The sequence below is a fragment of the Geotrypetes seraphini genome, chromosome 8, assembly GCF_902459505.1.
Source record: "Geotrypetes seraphini chromosome 8, aGeoSer1.1, whole genome shotgun sequence".
Lineage (NCBI taxonomy): Eukaryota > Metazoa > Chordata > Amphibia > Gymnophiona > Dermophiidae > Geotrypetes > Geotrypetes seraphini.
The window spans coordinates 126384812-126408866 of record NC_047091.1 but is presented as its reverse complement, the minus strand read 5'-3'; the positions used below and the strand labels follow the sequence as shown (position 1 = coordinate 126408866).

At 45.8% G+C, this 24055-nt stretch overlaps 1 protein-coding gene across 1 annotated transcript in view; it reads left to right on the top strand.

Moving 5' to 3' along the window:
- The window catches only part of THOP1 (thimet oligopeptidase 1), a 67822-nt gene that overhangs the window by 433 nt on the left and 43334 nt on the right, over positions 1-24055 (top strand). Inside the window, exons 2-3 of the mRNA XM_033956173.1 lie at positions 12186-12389; positions 15952-16100. Coding sequence (XP_033812064.1) covers positions 12200-12389; positions 15952-16100 — 339 coding nt within the window. The 5' untranslated portion in view covers positions 12186-12199. The remainder of the gene's footprint in view (positions 1-12185; positions 12390-15951; positions 16101-24055) is intronic.

The window sequence follows — 24055 nt, the reverse complement described above, 5'->3', positions numbered from 1 at the left end:
CCCTACCAGTTTTTCTTCCTTCCAACCCCAATTCATCACCACAGTTTACCATCCTACTTCCAGATCATCTAAAGCAGTGGTTCCCAACCCTGTCCTAGAAGACCACCAAGCCAATCGGGTTTTCAGGCTAGCCCTAATGAATATGCATGAGAGAGATTTGCATATAATGGAAGTGACAGGCAAGCAAATCTGCTCCATGAATAGTCATTAGGGCTATCCTGAAAACCTGATTGGCCTGGTGGTGGTCCTCCAGGACAGGGTTGGGAACCACTGATATAAAGCACACTCATTTTATGCCTTCCAGTCTACTCTGGTTCATCTATACAACCCATATTCTCCCCCTCCCAGCCAGTCCTCAATGGTCCCTTTTTCCCAGCAAACCTGTGCACATCATACACTTTTTTTTTTTTTTCTTAGACCATCTCTACTTCTTTCTCAGTCCCTCCCTGCCTTAATATTTCCTTCCTCCTCTTGTCTTCTTACTCTGTTTTTGTCTCGCTCCTCTCACTTCATTCTCCATTGCAGTTTGACTTTGTTTTGGAGTAGAATGCATAATATGCACACACACCCCAGTTCCCACTCCACTTCCTCATTCTAAGAGGGTCATTTCATAAATAATGCACACTATTTTTTTGTATTTACATTTTATTTTTTATTTTTTTCAAGTATTTCTTTATAATCCTTCAATATAGGCTCCTGCTTTTCAATTACTGAGTCCCAACGTCCAGGAAGCTTCATTATTCTATCCAGGATACCATTTTTGTGCAGTTGCCGAATGGCTCGGGTAACGGTGGAAGAAAGCTCTTCCAGAGATGCAAAACGATGTTCACGCATAGGTTGTTTCAACTTTGGAAAAAGGTCGAAGTCTGGTGGACTCATGTCTGGACTGTAGGGAGCATAAGGTAACACCTCCCAGCTGTACTTGTGTAGTTTTTCAATGACGACATATGTGTCGTGAAGAATGAGTGGCCCAACCAAGAGCAACTGAGATAGGGTTTTGTGCATTTTTCTGCGCATTTTTCTTTTGAAAAAAGTCATGATAATACACTTCTGTGACACTTCTTCCAGATGGAACTTTGTCTGATGATAATGCCTTCATGATCATAAGCAAAAATCATCATTTGTTTGATTTTTGATTGAGTTAGTTAGAATGTTTTTGGTCGTGGGGAAGATGGAGCTCTCCACTTGTTGGACTGTGATTTCAGTTCCGGCTCAGTCTCTGACCCACGTTTCATCAATAGCAACAGTGCGTTTCAAGAATGCCGGACCTTAAACGTCAAATCTTTGTTTCAGCATGGTTGCATTGTCCAGGTGTCCCTGCTGCTGTTCAGTCAAGAAGTGGGGGACCCATTGACAGAAATTTTTCTCTTTTTTAAAAATCATTTGTCAGAATTCAGTATACTGATGTCGGTGGAATCCCTGTGGTTTCAGAAAGTTCCTTGCATGTTGCACGACTAGCTTGTTCAAGAGCATCAGCCGCGAGTTTCACACATCGTTCAGCACTTGTTGATTTTGGCCTTCCTGGTCTTGCATCATGTATGATCACATGACCACTCCGAAAACGAGTTGCCCACCGAGAAACTGTACTACGGTCCACTGTTAACTCACCACAAACTTCATGTAACACTTTGTGGATTTGTCGGGTTTTTGCCATATAGACTTTCAATCTTAATATACAACCTCTGATCGTCAACAGACACAGTACCCGAGACACCTGCAGCCTCCATTTCCTACACTTGTCACAGCCACACTACAGAGCTCCTTAGCACTCATCCTGCTGCTTCAAGCACTGAAGTGAAACAAGGTTTACTGCAATTGCTTCATCCACTCCCCAATGTTGCCAACCTGTGTATTATTTATATGCATTCTACTCCAAAACAAAGTCAAACTGCATTGGAGAATTAAGTGAAAGGAGTGAGACAAAAACAGAATAAGAAGATGAGGAGGAAGGAGATATTAAAGCAGGGAGAAAGAAGTAGAGATGATCTAAGAAAAAAAAAAGTGTATGATGTGCACAGGTTTGTTGGGAAAGTGGGACCATTGAGGACTTGACTGGGAGGGGGAGAATATGGGTTGTATAGATGAACCAGAGTGGACTGGAAGGCATAGAACGAGTGTGCCGAATATTTCTCTCTACTTCCTCTTGACAATGCTTGACTTGCCCCCTACTGATTCAGTCCCTCCATTGGGTTTCCTCTCTACCTTCTGCAGGCTAGGTACACCCATCCCTCACATGTCTTAAGCAGGTTCATTGTACACTTCAAAAAATTTTATCCCCACTCTTCCTGGCAAGGATCATATTCCTATTCCCTCTTCCCTGAGTCCCAGGCACCATTCATATCTAGAACGTGGTATATTAATGATAAAAATAAACACAATACAATAACAGTTCCACGTCCAGAAAGGCCCTATGAGCTGCTCTACCACCTGCATGCACAAACCTCAGAAGCTCAACAATAAGTTACTCGGTCACGTGATACAGCCTGCTTGAGCAGACGTGTGAGACAGGTGCTCCGATCCTACCCTGACTATATCAGCTTACTTACCTGGGTTTTTTTTTCTGTGCCTCCTCCCCCCCCCCTGGGATTTTCCGGCTTAAGCACTGGGTCGGGTGATCGCCCTTGCCTGGAGTGATTTTAGAGCAGGGGTGTCAAAGTCCCTCAAGGGCTGCAATCTAGTCGGGTTTTCAGGATTTCCCCAATGAATATGCATGAGATCTATTAGCATACACTGAAAGCAGTGCATTCCAATAGATCTCATGCATATTCATTGGGGAAATCCTGAAAACCCAACTGGATTGCGACACTCGAGGAGGGTCTTTTACACCCCTGTTTTAGAGCGAGCAGCTGAGCCAGATATGCCTATAAAAATGGCACGAAGCTTCACGGATAAGCAGCCCTCGACACCCCACAAGATGGCAGCTGAGCCTGCAACTTTTGTCATCCCTGCTGGAGAGTGGATACAGGACATTACAAAGTGTGTCAGCGGCCTTGGTGGACAGGCTGAATAAGATCCAATCAGCGGTAGAGGAGATGCACGAGAAGTTTGACACCCATAAGCGCTGTATCGCCAATGTTGAGCAGCAGCTCTCTTACCAGGAGGACATGTGCGCTGGCCTGACAACGCAGGTGCAGGAGCTGCGCCAGCAGACCACAGAGCTTACCGACAAGATGGAGGACTACGAAAATCATAGCCGGAGAAACAACCTCCGGCTTGTGGGTCTGCCGGAAACAGTGAGGGATGGCGATCTGTCCTGTGTTTTCAGCCGCTGGTTGCCGGAGAAGCTGGACTTGGCCGGTGAGACTGCACGTTTTGAATGTGAGTGGGTGCATCGGCACTAAACTGCTGGGAGAGGGGAGAGCGCGCATAGCTATAGCTCGCTTCACTAACTGGAGCAAAAAGAAAATCCTCTGGGCATTCTGCAAGGCAGGGGCTCAAAGTGCTACTTTTCAATGATTACTCATAGTAACATAGTAACTAGTAGATGACGGCAGATAAAGACCCGAATGGTCCATCCAGTCTGCCCAACCTGATTCAATTAAAATTTTTTTAAATTTTTTCTTCTTAGCTATTTCTGGGCAAGAATCCAAAGCTCTGTCTGGTACTGTCCTTGGGTTCCAACTGCCAAAATCTCCGTTAAAACCTACTCCAGCCCTTCTACACCCTCCCAGCCATTGAAGCCCTCCCCAGCCCATCCTCTACCAAACAGCCATATACAGACACAGACTGTGCAAGTCTGCCCAGAACTGGCCTAAGTTCAATTTTTAATATTTTCTGATTCTAGATCCTCTGTGTTCATCCCACACTTCTTTGAACTCGGACAGAGTTTTACTCTCCACCACCTCTCTCGGGAGCGCATTTCAGGCATCCACCACCCTCTCCGTAAAGTAGAATTTCCTAACATTGCCTTTGAATCTACCAATGTTAGGAAATTCTGTGCGTGGCAGCACAACGAAAGCTCATGTCTTCATTTTGCACAGATCTTCACAACTGAGGCCTTCAATTCGTGTTGGTGTTCCTGGTGAAGCTACGAATGTGGCAGAATGGCAGGGCGACTACTCTCACTGCTGTGGAGGAAGCTCAGGCATTTATGGAGCAGCTTCCTGCCTGATGTCCCACTTTGCTCATCCCTGTGTGGCCTGCGGGATGATTTCGGTTTTGCTGGCAGGATCTGCATGGCTCTTGGCTGTACCTGTCTAGGGCAGCTAGGGGCTTTGATCCTGAGGTTTGCTCTTGGACCTTCTGTTCCTGCAGGTCCCTGCGTTTGCTGATGCCTGCTTGACCTTCTGCCACCCATTTCCCTGCAGCTGTAGGCCAGTCTGACCGAGGGCTGGCTGGGAGGCCCTGACGGGGACCATGGAGTGCTCTCTTTTGGGGGACCTCACACTGGATCGGCTACCAATCTTCTCTAGGCCCGAACTGTTTGGGCTGTAGGACTTTGTAGTTTGCTTTTCCACTTGTGGTGTTCTGCTTTTTTGGGGGGGGGGGGTGCAGATTTGTATTTGGGGGCGGGTCCTCTCTAGGTAGGCTGGGGAAGTGGAACTGGGATTGTATGCTGGGGGTGGCATGCTCGGGGGGAGGGTGGGCTGGGGGTATGCTTGTGGTTTGTCTGGTGAGTGTGGGGGTATGATTGGGGAGTATATGGGATGTGGGTGGGAGAGGGACGAGGTACCAAAGCCAGTAGGGTTTGCCACATCTACTTCCACTGCTGCGGAGTTTAGCTGGGAGACTCTATGTGCATTACTGAATCTTAGTTTCCTTTTTCTGTGGGTGTTTGTATTTGGAGAGTATGGCTGATCTGGGGCTGCCATTATTGCAGGAGGGGACCTGCTATTTTTAATTTGCTGTGCTGATCTCTGGATAATAGGTCACTATGTTGAACGTAGATCGGGTTAAGTCCCCAATTAAGCGCTCACAGATATTGGCCCATCTTCGGAAGTTGGGTACTGATATCGCCTATTTGCAAGAGATCCATCTTTCCCAGGTTGAGCATGCCAAGTGGGAGATAGCAGGGTGTTGGCATTTTGATGCATAAGCGCTTGCTCTTTACTTTACACAAACAAATTCAAGATGGGGAGGTTCATTATAGTCATGGGAGAGCTTTGGGGGCTGAAGCTTCTCTTTTGCAGTATTTACGCTCCAATTTACTGTCGTAAATTCTTTTCTTCTTTCCTTGCTCACCTTTCTGGGTATCCAGACTATCAGCTGATCCTGGGAGGCGATCTTAATCACTGCTGAACTAGGCATGGATTGTAAACCACCTAGGCCCAGAACCAAGGTCCATGACCTGCGTGGGGTGGGTTTTTTTTATCACAACATTTGGAAATTGTTGATGTGTGGCAAGCCTTGCACCCTTAACACGGATTTTACTTTTTATTCCTACACCCATAAGGTATATGCCAGGCAAGACTATCTCCTTGATAGGAGGCTGTTTTCTAAAGCCTCCAGGGCAGAGATTTTGGAGGTTCCCATTTCTTCCATGTGCCCATGGTGCTCACTCTGACGATGGCCCCTACCCAAAAGGTTCCCTCTTGGAAAATGCCCCCCCACACACATACACTTGTACCACGACCGGGATTTTTGGACCTTTTTGCGGGCGCGCTGGTTGGATTACCAGATCACTAATAGTACTCCAGATGTGGGTCTGGCAACTTTCTGGTTTGTCTTTAAGGCGGTACTGCGGGGCCACATAATTGCTTACACAGTGGCAAAACGGAGGGAGAGGGATCAGGAGCTTCTCTGGTTGACTTAGCAGTTGCGCACTTTCCGGCAGGCACATATTGCCACTTTGTCTGAATCGGATCGATTAGACTAAAAAAGTGTTCGTAGTAGGATAGAGGATTTGCTTAGTCAGCATACAAAGCAGTCCCTCTTCTCAATGTTACCAACTATATCAGTGGGGGAGCAAGGCCGGGAAACTTTTAGCTAACCTGGTCCGGCCTTTCAAAAAGCATTGGGTCACTACAGCCATTCGGGATTCCCATTTGAGGTGGTACGAGAGGGAGCAGCAGATTGCAGAGCATTTCGTTTGTTATTACAGCACTTTGTATGGTGGCAGAACCTTAGACAGGGATACCCTGGCTGCTTTTTTTCAGGGGCTAAGTCTGCCCCAGTTAACAGAGGAACAGGACACTTCTTTGAGCTCTTCGATCACTGGGCAGGAGATGCTGTCAACCATCAAATCCCTTACTTTGGCGAAGGCCCCTGGTCCTGACGTTTTAAATCCAGAATATTTATAGGATTTGGTGGCAGAACCGCTTAATGCAATGTGTAATGTTGTGGCTGCCGAGGGCGGTGCTTTCTGTGACAATCTAGCTCATGTAGTACTGATTCCTAAGCCGGGCAAGGATCCTGACCTGGTTGGCTCTTTCCGGCCAATCTCTCTGTTAGACCAGGATATTAAGCTGCTGGCCATGACAATGCCACGTCACCTGAATTGTTATCTTCTGGAACTTATACATCCAGACCAGGTGGGCCTCTTACCTTAGAGATATGCATCTATGAACCTGATCAAAGTTCTAGGCGCCATCCACGCTCATTCCGGTCGGGGGTCGGGGGGGGGGAGGGGATAGACAATCTGCGGTTGCTGGGCTGGACATGGAAAAGGCTTTTGACAGCATCTCATGAGACTATCTCTTTTGGGTTTTGGAGCAGGGAGACTTTCAGGGGTATTTTATGGCCTGGTTAATGGCTCTTTACACCACACCTAGGGCCCGGCTCCTGATTAATGGGGGTCTCACGGAAGCCTTTGGATTGCAGCATGGTACACACCAAGGGTGTCTCCTTTCCTTTCTCCCCTTCTCTTTCTATTGACCACTGAGCCTCTGGCAATAAAAATTCATCAGGCGACAGATGTTCAGGGACTACGAGTGGGGGGCCTTGACTGCAAAATTAGTTTATTTGCCGATGACATCCTGCTCTATCTGGACCAAGTCTCGGTACATTTGCCCAGGGCCTTGGAGGCGATTCATGCCTTTGGGGATTTGTCTGGTCTGCAAGTTAATTATGGAAAGTCTGAGCTCTTGTAGCTATCTGGGGGTCCCCTGGAAGAGTAGACTTTGGGAACTGGCCCTCTTTGAGATACAAGCTTATACCTTAACCACACACCAGGCTGGGCCACACTATGTCACCTTATGGGAGAGTTTGCAAGCCCTGATGTCTTCCTGAGGGGACCTTGGTTTTCCTTGCATGTTTGGCCACCTCCCATGTACTCATTGTCTGCACCTTTGTTCTTTAGGTACCTTGGGGGTGGGGGTGGGGTTGGGGCCTTGGTGCTAGTGAGGACCGTGTGTTGGTATGTGTGTTGCGGAGACAGGTGTGTCTGAGTTTGTGTGGGATGTAGTTTGTGTGCTTATATTAAAAGTTAGTGGATGGGGGTACAGATTGCTTCCTCTGTTTGCATCAACTCCCTGCTGTCCCTGCGCTGAGTTGCTGATTCTGGGAGTAGTTTTGAGCTGGCTCCTCCTCTGGAGGGGGTTCTCTCCTGAGTGGGGCCTTGTTGATTTTGATTGCCTCCACTGCATTTGCTCTTGTTAGCTTTTGTTGTATAGCCATATCTTGTATTTCTCCTTGTCGTGTTTTATGTACCTTGCGATTTTTGTACCCTTTTCACTTACAATAAACATGTTTAAAAAAAAACAAACAAACCAATAAGTTACTCAACAGCCTCTAGGGCCATATTTGTATGTGGCGCTTCCTACTCTAAAAATCCTAAAGATCGTATCCTGAGAAGGAAATTGGTGAAGCTAAAGGCATGCATTCATATCAACCCACTCGGTGCCAGCTCACCTGATAAAGCTTTAGCAGTTACAAAGTAAGTAGTTGACTTGGAGAGCTGAGTTAGCACCAACTCTAATGCCTTCTGCAAAAAATAGAACATGGCACCTCATTTGGTGGTAACACCTTTAGCCCAATGACCCCCTCCTTTATTAGACTGATCCCTGCTCTCTCCTATAGAGAACTGCTAGAATGGGATAGAAGATGAGGGGAAAGCTTAAAGCAAAGTTGTTTCTATTGTATCTTTCCAAAAGCTTATGATGTAATTTTGAAAATTTGGTATCCAGTTCTTTACCCTTTTTATTTGTAAAAGTAGACCTCCATGTTTAACAGCAGTCTCAAACTTGCGGTCCATGGTCTTGTACCTGATATCGCTCTCTGGGCAGGAAGAGAGACATCGGTGTCAGCTGACTTGCAACTGCCTGCTACCGTTGGGTATGCTGGGACTCCTGCCTTTGCATATCTGCTGGATATCTGCAGGCTATCCGCTCATACCATATTCTCTGGCAACGCGTTCCAGAGCTTAACTATTCTGAGTGAAAAAAAATTTCCTCCAATTGGCTTAAAAGTATTTCCCTGTAGCTTCATCGAGTGTCCCCTAGTCTTTGTAATTTTTGATGGAGCAAAAAACTATAAAGAGTATTACCTCATGCAAAATTGTCATTTCTTTAAGACATTAACTATTTTTTTCTGCGGTCCTACAAATCCAAAATGTGGCCCTGCAAAGGGTTTGAGTTTGAGACCACTGATGTTTAAGGTAGGGATACACAAATGGAAGAGCTGCTTAATGGTTAAAGCAGCGAACTGAGATCAGAGGAGCCTAATTCAAATACCACTGCAGTGCCTTGTTATCTTGGTCAATCGCTCACCCTTCTCTTGCCTCAAATGCAAACTATTGTGAGCCCTCCCAAGGACAAAAAAATACTTGCTGTTCTTGAATGTACACCACTGTGACAGCTTGTAGGAAGTAAGTAAAAAAAAAAAAAAAAAAGTGCACAATCGCATTAAGGTATAGGCAAACTAAGAAGATGCCTATGGCCCAAATGTTTAGGGTGCAGTATCAGACATGCTTAGGGGATGCTGTCTGTTTTTCATAACTGTTACAATTTCCACATTAATGTCGGAAAAATGGCTAAAGCACTCGGTGTTTCAAAAGGGTTTTTTGTTTTGTTTTGGGGGTTTTTTTCAGCAGTGTAGCTGAAAATTGTGGGGCAGAGCATTGGGAGTCGCAAGAAGAGAACATAAGAATTGTCAAACTGGGACAGACCGAAGGTCCATCAAGCTTAGTATCCTGTTGCCAACAGTGGCCAACCCAGGACACAAGTACCTAGCGAGATCCCAAGTAGTGCAATATTTTATGCTGCTTATCCTAGGAATAAGCAGTGGATTTCCTGAAGCCATCTCAATGATAGCCTATGGACTTTCGACCCTGCTAAGCTTAAGAGAAGGGTGAACCAGGGAGAGTTGTGCTGTACAAGTCAAATTTCTGTTTGACATTCACTGGGCTGATCTTAAAGATGGTGGGTATTTGAGGAGGAGGGGGATGTATGCTGAAAAGGTTCAGGAATAGATTTAGTATAGATATTAGATATTTAGTAAGATTTGATGGACTACCTTTCAAATAAACATCAAGGCCATGTAGAGTAAAAAAACATGCAAATGGAAGCGCAATACAAAACACCTAGACAAATACACATCAATGTAAGGAAGGGAAGGCATAGTAAACAAACTGCAAACCCGAGCCACATTAAGACTCATCTAAGCACCAGACTCCAAAAACAGATCATACAAGACACAGAGAAAAATGTGAGGGGGGGGCTGCTGTAGGCTGAGGACAAGAACTCGCAGCAACTATAAGAACGTTTCACAATGATGGACCAGCTGATAGAGAATGGAGGCACACTCGCTGAATGTGCACCCAAGCAATAGGTAGCACACCAAAAGTATATGTGTATACTTAGGAAAATTTGGGTCGGAAAGTCCACCGATACAAGCATATCAATATGCAATGCATATTAAGTTGAGGTAAAGTCAGCCGTGTAACTAGTTTTCAAAAGGAATTTGCCCAGGTAATGGCATTTTATTTATTTGGGTTTAGCTCAGACCTTTTAAAGTTGTAGTTCAAGGTGAATTATATTCAAATACAGTGGGTATATTCCTGTCCTTGGAGAGTTTCTGATTTAAAGGAGCAGTTCAGCAAAGGGCACTGAATAGGGTACTAAGAAATGAACTCCATAAACAATAGTACCAAGTGGTATTCTATACTGGCAAGTATGTGGGTCCATGCTATTATAGAATACAATAGGGGGAGAGTGGAGCAGTGGTTAAAGCTACATCCTCGGCACCCTGAGGTTATCGGTTAAAACCCACGCTGCTCCTTGTAACCCTGGCCAAATCACCTGATCCCCTCCCCCCCCCAATTGCCCTAGATAGCTTGTAAGCCCACCAGGACAGACAGGTGGAATGTAGGCTCAAGTATGTTTATTTATTCAATTTTCTGTACCATTCTCCCAGGGGAGCTCAGAACAGTTTACATGAATTCAGGTATTCAAGCGTTTTTCCCTGTCTGTTCTGGTAAGATTGTCCTCATAAGCTCATAATATATCTAATATACCTGGGGTATTGGGGGACCCAAGTGACCTGGCCAGGGTCACAAGAAGCAGCATGTCAGACCCCCACAACCCCAGGGTGCCAAGACTGCAGTTCCAACCACTGTACCTTACACTGACCTAGTATGGTAGGAGATGGCATTACATTACATTACATTACAGATTTCTATTCCGCCATTACCTTTCGGTTCAAAGCGGATTACAAAAAGAGTTATGGAAGAAGGGTTACAACGTTAGATCAGAGAAGGTTTCCAAGAGAGGGAAAAGTAGGGAGTATAGTTTGGGCATGGCAAACATTGTCTGCCAGGGATTACAAAATATAGTTTAACAAAAGTATGGTAAAACATATGATAAACATGATATGGTGAGCATAGTATAACGATCCCATGTCGGTAGCAGGCATAAGTGTGCTGGCAATTTGCATGCAACCGTACACTGTTCTGTAAGTTGCATATGAATCTGCCAATTTGCTTATGCTCCACTCTCATGTACACCTCCCTTGCACGTATGCAGGAACAGCAAAGCTCCTGTAGGCTACCGAATACTGCCAACCACATATGCAGGTAAGTGCTAATTTGTGATGCCTGTTTCCCACATATGTTGTACTGTTTATAGAATTGCCTTTTCAGTTTGTACTTGAGACAAGAGTTAAATGATTTGGTCAAGTCCAAAGGTGGTCTTTTAGTAAAGATTAAGGCATGTTATCTACAGCAGGGTCCATAGGAATAAAATGGGTCTTGTGGCAGATAACATGAGCTAATCTTTAGTAAAAGGTCCCCCCCCTTCAAAAGAGCATTGGTGGGATTTGAACTCTAACTGTCCTTATGATCTGGCTTTGTGCATTCTTTGTCTGTCAGATATTTAGAAATATCTTTAACTGAACTGATCTGTAATATTTTTGTAGAAAGGAGAGGAAGGGATTATAGTTAGTCTGTACTATTTGTCTTTTATGTTTAAATCTGTTTATTAGTTTTCAAAAACAGCGAGGAAACAAATACTCAGAAACAGTGAATAAGAACTATCACCTCCCATGCCCACCCCCCCTACCCCCCTCCCACCCACCCATGGGAACAGTCAATGCCTCCGCTAACATTCAGGTAATTAATTGAGCAACCTGCTACATACAGAGGGTTGTAATGTAGAACAAAAAGGCATCCAGCATGTGAGGTAAGAGGAGCCTGCTTTAGAGTCCATATTAGAAATGGCCAAGCGTTCAAATCCCGCCAGCTGAATCAATTGAGTCCTCCAATGGGACACAGTTGGAGTGTTAGAAGACAACCAACATTGTAGGATAGTCTTGATGCCCATAACTACAGCTTTCCGAGAAAACGCTGCCATACCCGGACGGACCGGGTGCAAGGACAGCTTCAGCGTAAAGAGGAAAGTGTCCATAGGAGTCCAAGTGCAAGTCCAAAAAGATGCAAGGTGGTGACACACCCGTGTCCAAAAAGCCTGTATACCCGGACAAAGCCAGAACATATGACCCAGGGATGCTCTAGGTGTTCCACACTTAGGACAATGATCAGTGGTGCAAAGACGAGCATGAAAGGCTCTAACTGGAGCAAAATATGTCCGGACCAGGAATTTGTAGTAACGTTCTCTCTCCACTGCAGACACCAAGCATTTCGGTCCCAAGGCATTTCGGTCCGCTTTAGCATTTCAGCAGAAATAGGGATATGTAAGTCTTGAGTCCATTTAACAGCTAACGCAGCATAGTCCAAATCACCAGCCAAGTCTATTTGTCTTTTAAAAAAAATGTTTTTGTAGTATGAATAAACTTTTTTATTACTTCACTTATAGATGACAAAAAGGAAATGCAGTCTTACAGGACAGAAGTGAATCAACTGAGATGGGATCTAACAGCGGAACAAATTTCAGCGATGACCACGGAACTTATTCAAAATTGCACAGAGGTGTATGACAGAGTGGGCTCTCAGGACCTTAGTGATGTTTCCTATGAAAATACCTTGAAACTTCTTGCTGATATGGAGGTGGATTACAGAGGTGCGTGAAAATTAAACTCTGCTGCCACTGATAATTTATCTGTGCTAAATGGGGGTGAATAATGCTCTGTTTGGTTTCTTTTTACACTTATACAATGCAATGTTATTAAAATAATAAGGCTGAACGAGGAGGATCCTAGCTTTTGTATTTTAAAAATACAGCAAAACTGGGGGGGATTTATTGCAAAGAAAAGAACAAATTAGCAATAGAGCTGATGTGCTGAATACTTAGTTGACCCAGTTTATATATGTTGGTGTAATTCTTATTTGAACTACAAAATGTTGGATAGTAGACAAATATATTTTGTGTTGAAAATCCCTTACCGTCAACAAAACTCCAGTCTAGTCAATGATCCACTTCAACCTGGATACAGGAACAAAAAATCGATCCAGAACAACTGCCAAGGTACTGAACTTCCAAAAAGGAAACTGCGAAGGGATGAGAGTCGTGGTGAGGAAGAAGATTAGGAAGAGGATAAGCACTGTAAATAAGCTAGAGCAAGCATGGTCCCTTTTTAGGGACAATCACTGAGGTGCAAAATCTATATTTACCGCGTATCAACTAAGGTTCCAAGAGGAAAAATAACAAGGAACCGGCGTGGTTCACTGTAGCAGTGAAGGAAACGATCAGAGACACGAAGACTTTGTTTAAGGAATGGAAATGGACAAAAACTGGAAAAAGCACAAACAACATCAAAGCAAGCGCCATAAGGTGGTAAGAGGGGCCAAAAGAGACTATGAGGAAAAAATAGCTAAGGAGGCAAAAAAATTTTAAGCTGTTCTTTCAATATATTAAGGGGAAACGACCTGCGAAGGAAGCAGTGGGGCCGTTACATGACCAGGGAATAAAGGGAGTACTGAAGGAGGACAAAGCTATCGCTGACAAACTGAACACATTTTTTGCGTCTGTATTTACCGAAGAGGATATAGCCAATATACCAGAGACCGACAGGCTATAAACAGGAAACAAAGATGGGAAACTGACAGGGTCGACCGGCAGTCTAGAAGAGGTATGCAGGCAGATTGATAGGCTCAAAAACGATAAATCCCCGGGACCGGACAGCATCCACCCAAAGGTAATTAAGGAACTGAAAGGGGTTATAGCTGAACTGCTTCAAATAATAACCAATCTGTCAATCAAATTGGGAAGTATTCCGGAAGACTGAAAAGAGGCGCATGTTACGCAGGTCTTCAAGAAAAGGTTTGAGGGGAGATCTGGGAAACTACAGCCCGGTAAGTCTGACCTCAGCACCGGGAAGGATGGTAGAGGAGCTGATAAAGGACCGCATCGTTGACCACCTTGGCGGATACAATCTGAGGACCAGGCAGCACGGCTTCAGCAAAGGGTGACCTGGTTGACATTGTATATCTGGATTTTCAGAAGGCGTTCGACAAGGTTGAAAAATTGTGAGCCATGGAATCGAGGGTGAAATACGTGGATTAAAAACTGGCTGGTGGATAGGAAACACATAGTGGGGGTAAATGGACAATACTTGGGACTGGAAAAGCATCATGAGTGGAGTGCTGCAGGGTTCAGTGCTTGGACCCGTGCTCTTCAACATATTTCTAAACGACCTGGAAATTGGTATGACAAGTGAGGTGATTAAATTTGCAGACGATATGAAGTTATTCAGAGTAGTGAAGATGCAGGAGGATTGCTAAGACCTGCAATATGACAAACACGCTCAAGAAATGAGCCGCGACATGGCAATTGAGGTTTAACGTGGATAAGTGTAAGGTGATGATGCATGTCGGTAACAAAACTTATACACGAATACAGGATGTCCGGTGCAGTACTTGGAGAGACCCCCCAGGAAAGAGACTTGGGTGTACTGGTTGACAAGTCGATTAAGCCATCCGCACAATGTGCTGCGGTGGCAAAAAGGTGAACAGAATGCTAGGAATGATTAAGAAGGGGATCATGAAAGATTGGAGAAGGTTATCATGCCACTGTACTGGGCCATGGTACGCCCTCACCTGGAATACTGTGTCTTGCACTGGTCGCCATACTTGAAGAAGGACATAGTACTACTCGAAAGGGTCCAGAGAAGAGCAACTAAAATGGTTAAAGGGCTGGAGGAGCTGCCGTACAGTGAGATTAGAGAAACTGGGCCTTTTCTTCCTTGAAAAGAGGAGACTGAGAGGGAACATGATTGATACATTCAAGTTAATGAAAGGAATAGACTTAGTAGACAGATGGGTTGTTCAGCCTCCTCAAGGTAGAGAGAACGAGAGGGTACTCTAAAGTTAAAAGGGGACAGATTCTGTACAAACATAAGGAAGTTCTTCTTCACCCAGAGAGTGGTAGAAATCTGGAACGCTCTTCCGGAGGCTGTTATAGGGGAAAACACCCTCCAGGGATTCAAGTTCCTGCTGAACCAGAACGTACACAGGTAAGGCTAGTCTCAATGGTTTTTGACCTAAGGGCCACCGCGGGAGCACAATGGATCACTGATTGACCCAGCAGCGGACATTCTTATGTTCTTATGACTTAGCAGCAAGATTGGATGCAGCCTTTGGGTCCTCGGTATTGAAGGCAAACTCATCAGTTCCACCCTAGGCTCCAGAGACTGCTTTGGTAGATCCCACTTGTCCAGAATGACACATCTACTGCACTAAAAATAAAATTTAGGTTCTTACATGGATTCTTATAAATTTGTGTGTTCTGGAACCCCCCGCTCTATACTTCATATAATTTGCCTGCTTACTGAGTAGTGTCTCAAACAGAAATGATTAGTTTCTAGTGTGAAATCTTTTAGGCCAGTCAGAGTTAAGGGATTCAAGCACTTCTGCAATTGTAAAAAAGCAACCCTCCCCCCCCCAAAAAAAAAAAAGAGAGAGAGAAACGCACATGTCACATTGGGGAATGTACTAGCTCCATATGTTAAGCTTGCAGTTTTACACTTCTGTTTTTATTGGTCCATATTCTTAAATTGTGTTTAGTATAATGTACTTCTTGCAGAGCAGAACAGACCTGTTATTAGTGGGCACCTTGTACCTCTCCTTACAGTATATTCTGTTATGAGGACTTTCGCCTGTTTGGTAAAAACTGAAGGGGGCAGCACACTCCACTGAGGAAGGAGGAGGCTTTGAAAACTGATTGATACTTTCTGCAAAGCGTTTGGATTCACTTCCCAGAATGACTCGCCTATTTTACAAGAAAGGATTAGGTTCTTACCTCGATAATCTCTATCTTTATTGCTTCTTCCTTTGTTTGTTGTATAATTCATAATGTTACTTTGATATTGTGGGTTTTTGATTTTCACCTACAGTTTGAAGCAGCTAATAAATTGAAATGAGTCTGACATGACTATTATAATATTTATCTGGGGTTATGGAACAACTCCAACAAGGTAACATCTCTATGGCATGCGGCAGGGTGAGGGAGATGTCCAATTAAGATCATGTTGTCTGCTTAGCACAGTTTGTGGTGGAATGTGAAGCTCTGCACTGTCCCACTGGAAACTGCAAACTGTTCTCAACCCATCTAGCATCTGTGACCATATCCATGAAATATTTTTGTGTAGCTGGCTCTGACATACTGCTGTTTTTTAATGTTACAGTTCAAAGGAACGTTCTGGATTTCCCTCAGCATGTTTCCCCTCACAAGGACATTCGTAATGCAAGTACAGAAGCTGACAAGACATTGTCTGAGTTTGATGTGGAAATGAGCATGAGGCAAGATGTGTATCAAAGACTTGAGCAACTGCAGGTTAGTTGGGACAGGAATGCCAAAGACAAGGAACCTGGTTTAATTATGCTTTAACAATTGTCTTCAAAGGAAAGTCTCAATAGATGTACATACTACTATTTATCACTTATATAGCGCTGAAAGGCGTACACAGTGCTATACATGGACATTTTTAGTAGAAGGTCCCTGCTTGGAAGAGCTTGCAATCTTAACTTGGGCAGACAGACATGACATATAGGATTGTGGATGCAGAACCCAAGGTGAGAGAAGTTAGTTGAAAGCACTCTTGAAGAAGTGGACTTTTTACTTGGACTTGAACACTGCCAGCAATGGAGCATGCCATAGGGATTCGGGCAGTTTGCAGAAGAGAAGAAGGGCATAGGTAGGACGGACTTATCAGCTGAGTAGAGCTCGTGGGCGGGAACATAAGTGAAGAGAGATAGTGAGGGGCAGGTGAGTGAATACATTTGTAGGTCAATAAGAGGAGTTTGAATTGTATTTGGAAACAAATAGGAAGCCAATGCAGTGACTTTAAGAAAAGGGTAATGTGAGTATAACACCCTCCAGGGATTCAAGACAAAGTTAGACAAGTTCCTTCTGAACCAGAACGTACACAGATAGGGCTAGTCTCAGGGCGCTGGTCTTTGACCAGAGGGCTGCCGCCTGAGCGGACTGCTGGGCATAATGGACCACTGGCCTGACCCAGCAGCGGCAATTCTTATGTTCTCTTTCAGAATGAGTTGTGCAGCTCCAATGACTATGACGCTCATCAGTCTTTAACTGATTACAGTAATTCCACTTCGCTTGTCTACAATAAAACTATCAGTTCCACTCCAGCAGTGCCCAATATTAAATCAAATTTGTAAAATGTTTGCTGCTATTTGTCTCTACTCCTGTTGACATCTCTGTTCAGTCTGTATAATGAGTTTATTGTAAATCTGATATGTTTTATTTAATTTAACCTTCAATTGTATGTTCCCCCTGCTCTAACAAGGGTTCTCTTACTTGTAAATCGCCTTGAACCTATGCAGGTATAGTGCGATCCATAAATAAAAGATTAGATTAGATATTCCAATCCCTGAGAGAAGTCTAAAGTGAGTTTGTAGTTACTACCCAATAACAGTGGTTATATGTTCAAGTAGCAGAAAATTGCTTAAGAGAAGTTAGTGTACTTTACACGATGTATGTATTGGTGTTTGGGGGGCAGAGATTTAGACTGAGTACACTAGAGACAGAGAAAATATAGCACTTGTATGTAATATGTAAACCACTTTGGTTATAACACAGACAGTATACTGAGAATCAAACCGGGCAGAGGGGGACAGGATTGGAATGATGTATTATCCCAGGACAAGCAGGCAGGTATTCTCACAAGTGGGTGACATGATCCAACGGAGCCCCGATGCGGACACCTCACAAGCAGTCCTGCTTGAAGAAACTCGAAGTTTCGAGTCACCCGCACCGCGCATGCGCGAATACCTTACCGCCCAGCACAGGGCGCGTCTCCTCAGTTTTTACTTTTCCGCGGAGCCGAGAAGTCCGTCTTCGACTCTCTGCATGAAGTTTTTTCACTTGTGCCTTCTAAAGTCCGCGGTTTGGGGTTCTTTTTTTCTTAATCGCTGATTTTCATCATACTTTTCTTGTTTAAAAAAAAATTCTTCCGTTCGTTCGACCGGGCAGGCCACGTGGCCGCAGCCCCGCGGCTTCGATCTTGTGGCGGAGCTTTTCCGGCCTATGTCCTGGCCTGCTACCGGTTTTAAAAAGTGTTCCAAGTGCCAGTGCGCGATTTCACTGACAGACCCTCATCGACGCTGTCTTCAGTGTCTCGGGCCTCAACACCTCCTGAAATCGTGCCAGCCTTGCTCAACATTTACAGCCCGTGCTTTCAAGCGTCGTTGCATCTTGTGGGAGACGCTGTTCAGCATGGAGTCTTCGATGGAGCGTTCGTCATCGAAGGGTGCTTCACCGTCGGCCTCTCCCGAGGCTCTCCAGGCTTTCACATCTTCTTCGAGCCTCATCAAACCGGCCTCGTTTGTACCAGCTCTGTCTTCGACGCAGGCTGCGGTGCCTCCTTCTGTCTCCTCAGGTCAGATAGCGTAGCAGCCCATTCCTCCTGTAGTGCTTAAAGTACCCAAGACTTCTAAGTCCAAGCACTTTCACACTGCCTCGAAGGAGCATGAAGCCTGTGCAGGTGGTCCCATTGGTGACGCGGATCCATCCTTGCTGGCTTTGTTCCAGACCTTACTTGAGAAGCAATTCATTCAGCTCTTTACCACAATGGGGCTGAAGCTTCTCTCTCAAATCCAGCCTGGGCACGTGGAGGTCTCCCGCAAGGTCGAGCCGCCTCTGGTGCCTCAGCCATACGCACACTCTCTACAGGGAGCAAAGTCTCTGAGAGTGTCTGGTCTGGCATCGATGCATGCATCGCAAGGAGCAGAGTCTTTGCAAGTGCCTCCATTGGAACCGATTCACTCGATGCAAGGGCTTGAGTCTTTGCGAGTGCCTCGTGGTTCTTCCAGTCAACCACCTCTGCTTCGATCCACCGCTTCCAGCCCCATCCATTCTCTGGGGGCCTCAGCGAAGACACATTCGCCTCGTTTGTCGAGGCCTGCTTCGAGGCACAGCTCGCATCATCGATCGAGGCATTCTTCGAAGCACTTGTCCAGGCATGCCTCGCCTCATCGGAAGCAGCCTTTTCTTCAGTACTCCCCACTGACTACTTCGCCTCCTCCACTACAGGATCTCGAGGACACGGTGGGGTCTTTTTCTCCATCTAGATCCCCGTCCTCATTGGATCAAGAGACCTCGAGGCCCTGCTTTGGCTGACCAGCTGACTTTCTCCTCTTTTCTTCGACAGGTGGCAGCTGATTTGGACATACAACTGGACACTGGGTCCAAATTTTCGAAGGAGTATCTCGAGACCATGCATCTCCCTCAACCTCCTGCTGAATCCCTCAAGCTTCCCTCTTCATAAGCTGCTGGATCAGACCTTTGTCAGCTGTCTGGAGACCCCCTATTCGATCCCCGCTGTTCTTGGAAAATTGGATGCCAGATACCACACAGTTCATCATAAGGGGTTTGACGGTGCCCAGCTCTCCCATCAATCCCTTTTGGTGGAATCTTCATTGAAGCGGTCTCACCCCTCCCAGGTATATGCGACTGTTCCACCTGGCAGGGAGGGCAAGACGATGGACAGGTTTGGCAAGTGCATTTACCAGAACTCTATGATGACATCCAGAGTTCTCAATTATAATTTTCATTTTATTACCTATTTTGAATTTTTCCTGTCTGTCCTTCCCAAGTTCATGCCCTACTTGGATTTTCGAGCTCATTTTGAATACGAAGAGGTCCTGGCTTCTTTGTCCCAACTCCGGTTACAACTGATGCAGTCCTCCTATGATGCCTTTGAGCTGTCTGCTCGGGCTATGGCTTGCTCGGTAGCCATGCGATGCCTTGCGTGGCTGCGGACCATCGACATGGACCCCAATCTGCAAGACAGGCTGGCTAATGTCCCGTGTGCTGGTACTGACTTCTTCGATGAGTCCATTGAGGCAGCAACCAAAAAGCTTTCAGACCATGAGAAGTCTTTCCAATCTATTCTCCGCCTGAAGCCCAAGCCAGCTCCTCCTCGTCCTTCACGCCCGCCTTTGATTTACCAGTGGCGTTTTCCAATTAAACAGGCTCCTGCCATCTGTCAGCCTGTTAAGAGGCAGCATCCGCAGAAGCAACAGAAGCCTCAGCCATCTGCTGTCCCCAAGGCTCCTCAGCCTTTTTGACTGTCTCTTTCAAAGCATAACATCAGTCATTCTGCCTTTCCCCGTTTTTCCCCCTATCGAAGTAGTCTCCATCATTTTTACCACCGATGGACGACTATTACCTCCGACCTATGGATCCTTTCTATCGTACGGGAGGGATACTCTCTTCAGTTCCATCAAGTTCCTCCGGAACATCCTCCAAGAGAGTATCCTTCCTCCTCTGCCCTGACCGCCCTTCTTCTTCAGGAAGCTCAGGCTTTGCTGCAGCTCCGGGCTATCGAGCCGGTTCCTTTGGCTCAACAGAACAAGGGTTTTTACTCCCGGTACTTCCTTGTTCCGAAGAAGACGGGCGATCTGCGTCCTATTTTGGATCTCAGGGTGCTCAATAAATATCTGGTCAAAGAAAAGTTTTGCATGCTGACCTTGGCATCTCTGTATCCCCTCCTCGAGCAGAACAACTGGTTATGCTCTCTGGATCTCAAGGAGGCCTACACACATTCCCATTCATCCGGCCTCCCGTCAATACCTCAGATTTCGGGTGAGACATCTTCATCTTCAATACCGAGTGCTACCTTTCGGCCTGGCCTTGTCTCCCAGAGTTTTCACCAAGTGTCTGGTTGTGGTGGCCGCAGCGCTCAGGAACCATTGTCTTCAGGTGTCTCCCTACCTGGACGACTGGCTCATCAAGGATTCCACGTCTCAGGGAGTCGTCCTGGCGACTCAGCGCACTATCTGGCTCCTGCAGAGTCTGGAGTTCGAGATCAACTTTCCAAAATCCCATCTACAACCTTCCCAGACTCTTCCCTTCATTGGAGCTGTTCTGGATACTATCCAACTCAGAGCGTTCCTCCCTCCAACGTCTGGAAGCTCTTCTCCATCTTTGTCATTCAGTGTCCTCTCGCCCGTCCGTCTCGGCGAGACACATGATGGTTCTTCTGGGCCACATGGCCTCTACAGTACACGTGACTCCTTTTGCCAGACTTCACCTCAGAATTCCTCAATGGTCGCTGGCATCTCAATGGACACAAGTTTCTGACCCTCTGACTCGACACATCCAGGTCACTCCTGGTCTGACAGTCTCTTCGCTGGTGGATGCTCTCTTCCAATTTATCCAGAGGCTTACTGTTTCACATGCGCCGCCCCCCCCCCCACATCAGAAGGTTCTCACGACCAACTCTTCGACTTACGCTTGGGGGGGCTCATCTGAATGGTCTCAGCACTCAAGGCTATTGAACCAGTACAGACCGCCAGTGTCATCAATCTCCTGGAACTCAGGGCGATTTTCAATGCTCTCAATGCTTTTCAACATCTGTTTCATGACCGTGTAGTCCTCATTCGCACGGACAATCAAGTCGCCATGTATTATGTCAATAAGCAGGGAGGCACGGGATCGGCCTCCCTCTGTTAGGAAGCTCTAAAAGTTTGGGATTGGGCAATTCGCCACAACACCTTCCTCAAATCTGTTTACATTCAGAGGGCGGTCAATGCCTTATCGGATAACTTGAGTCGTCTTCTGCAACCTCACGAGTGGACTCTCCATTCCATGCCCCTTCATCACATTTTCTCTCTGTGGGGAACGCCTCGGATAGACCTCTTTGCAGCCCCCCACAACTTCAAACTGCCTCAGTTCTGCTCCAGGATCTACACTCTTCTTCGCCTCGAGGCAGATGCCTTTCTTCTGGACTGGACGAATCTCTTTCTATATGCGTTTCCTCCATTTCCTTTCATTCAAAAGACTCTGGTCAAGCTGAAGTCCAACCATGCCACCATGATTCTGATTGCTCCTCGGTGGCCCAGACAACCTTGGTACTCCCTTCTACTTCAACTCGGCAGCAGGGAGCCCTTCCTTCTACCAGTGTTTCCATCGCTGCTTACACAGCATCAGGGATCTCTGCTTCATCCCAACCTGCAGTCTCTCCACCTGACAGCTTGGTTCCTCTCAACATAACTCCTCTCCACTTTTCGCAAGCTGTGAGGGATGTTTTGGAAGCTTCCCAGAAGCCTGCTACTAGATAATGCTATCACCAAAAATGGACTAGATTTTCTACTTGGTGTTTTTCTCATCAGGAGCCACAACATTCCTCCTTATCTTCAGTTTTGGACTATCTTTTGCACCTTTCTCATTCTGGCCTCAAGTCTACATCGATACAAGTCCATCTTAGTGCAATTGCTGCATTCCATCAGCCGCTTCATGGGAAACCTCTCTCTGCTCATCCTGTGGTTTCCAGATTCATGAAAGGACTTTTCCATGTCAATCCTCCTCTCAAACCGCCTTCAGTGGTTTGGGACCTCAATATTCTTTCTCAGCTTATGAAACCTCCATTCGAACCTATTGACAAGGCTCATCTGAAATATCTCACTTGGAAAGTGATGTTTCTCATTGGTCTCACTTCTGCTCAACGAGTTAGTGGGCTTCAAGCATTAGTTGTAGATCTGCCTTTTACAGTGTTCCATCATGACAAGGTGGTTCTCCGCACTCATCCAAAATTCCTTCCTAAAGTGGTCTCGGAATTTCATCTCAATCAATCCATTGTTCTTCCAGTGTTTTTTCCAAAGCCTCATTCTCATCCTGGAGAATCAGCCCTTCATACTCTGGACTGTAAGCGTGCTTTGGCTTTCTATCTGGAACGCACCAAACCGCACAGAACTGCTCCTCAACTTTTCCTCTCCTTTGATCCGAACAAGTTGGGACGTCCTATCTCTAAGTGTACCATCTCCAACTGGATGGTGGCTTGTATCTCTTTCTGCTATGCCCAGGCTGGATTACCCCTTCACAGTAGAGTCACAGCCCATAAGGTCAGAGCAATGGCAGCTTCTGTAACTTTCCTCAGATCGACACTGATTGAGGAGATTTGTAAAGCTGTCTCTTGGTCCTCGGTTCATACCTTTACTTCTCATTATTGTCTGGATACTTTCTCCAGACGGGATGGACAGTTTGGCCAAACTGTATTGCAAAATTTATTCGCCTAAGTTGCCAACTCTCCCACCATTCCATTTTGGTTAGCTTGGAGGTCACCCACTTGTGAGAATACCTGCCTGCTTGTCCTGGGATAAAGCACAGTTACTTACTGTAACAGTTGTTATCCAGAGACAGCAGGCAGCTATTCTCACATCCCACCCACCTCCCCTGGTTTGGCTTCTCTGCTGGCTATCTGAACTGAGGCGACGCGCCCACGCTGGGCGGGAAGGCACTCGCGCATGCGCAGTGCGGTCGACTCGAAACTTCGAGTTTCTTCAAGCAAGACTGCTTGTGAGGCGTCCTCATCGGGGCTCCATTGAATCACGTCACCCACTTGTGAGAATAGCTGCCTGCTGTCCCTGGATAACAACTGTTACGGTAAGTAACTGTGCTATTTGTGTATTCTATAAAATATACAACTGCCTCAGGACAGTTGTAAACATGTGCTCTTACTTTCTCTGAGCTAACTTCATAAAACTACAGTAGTACCCATGGGAAGTGGTGGATGCTAGATAACTGTATTTTCTGGTTATTTGAGAGTTAATGTAAAAATTGTTGTCTCCCACTTCTCTATCTTCCCCCACCCCCCACTTGTAGGTCCAGCATAATCTTCCCTTCTTTCTTGGTCACTTTCTCTTCCCCCCCCCCATTCCCTCTCTCCCTTACCCGAAGCAGCAGAGCTGGTACTGACACCCCCCCCCCCCTCTTTCTCTCTTTTTTCTTTTCTTCTCTCCTGTACAAGAAACATAAGCCCGTATGCCTTGACAACTTAGGCACCCTGTTATAAAATTCACTTTTAAGTGCATGTGTACCTTACCTTTTAAAAACCTATCTATTTCTGAAATCTTTAAATGATAAATAAGGGATTGCAATTAATGACTTCCTTGTCCTTTCAAAAACTTTGTGTGAACTGGATCGAGCCCCATAGTTGGGATGACTCAGTATACAAGATTAAGAGTTGGATTGGATTGGATCGGATCCTATTGTCCTCCAGATCAGCCCAAAAGCAGTGGGCTATGTCCACCAAACAGCAGGTGGGAGATGGAGAGCAAATTCTTGTGTACCCTGTCCCTATAAAAGGCACTGTGCAGCCTGTTCTCACCAGTATATGTCTCCAGCAGATGGTGGTAAACACAACTGTGCAGCTGGGGCTATTCTTGGATAGAGAGGGTGCACTAGTTGAGCATATCTGAGAGGAAATACCAGGATTCTTCCACGGCCTTTCAGAGACTTAGAGGACACCTGGAGAAGTCGTCTTGCCC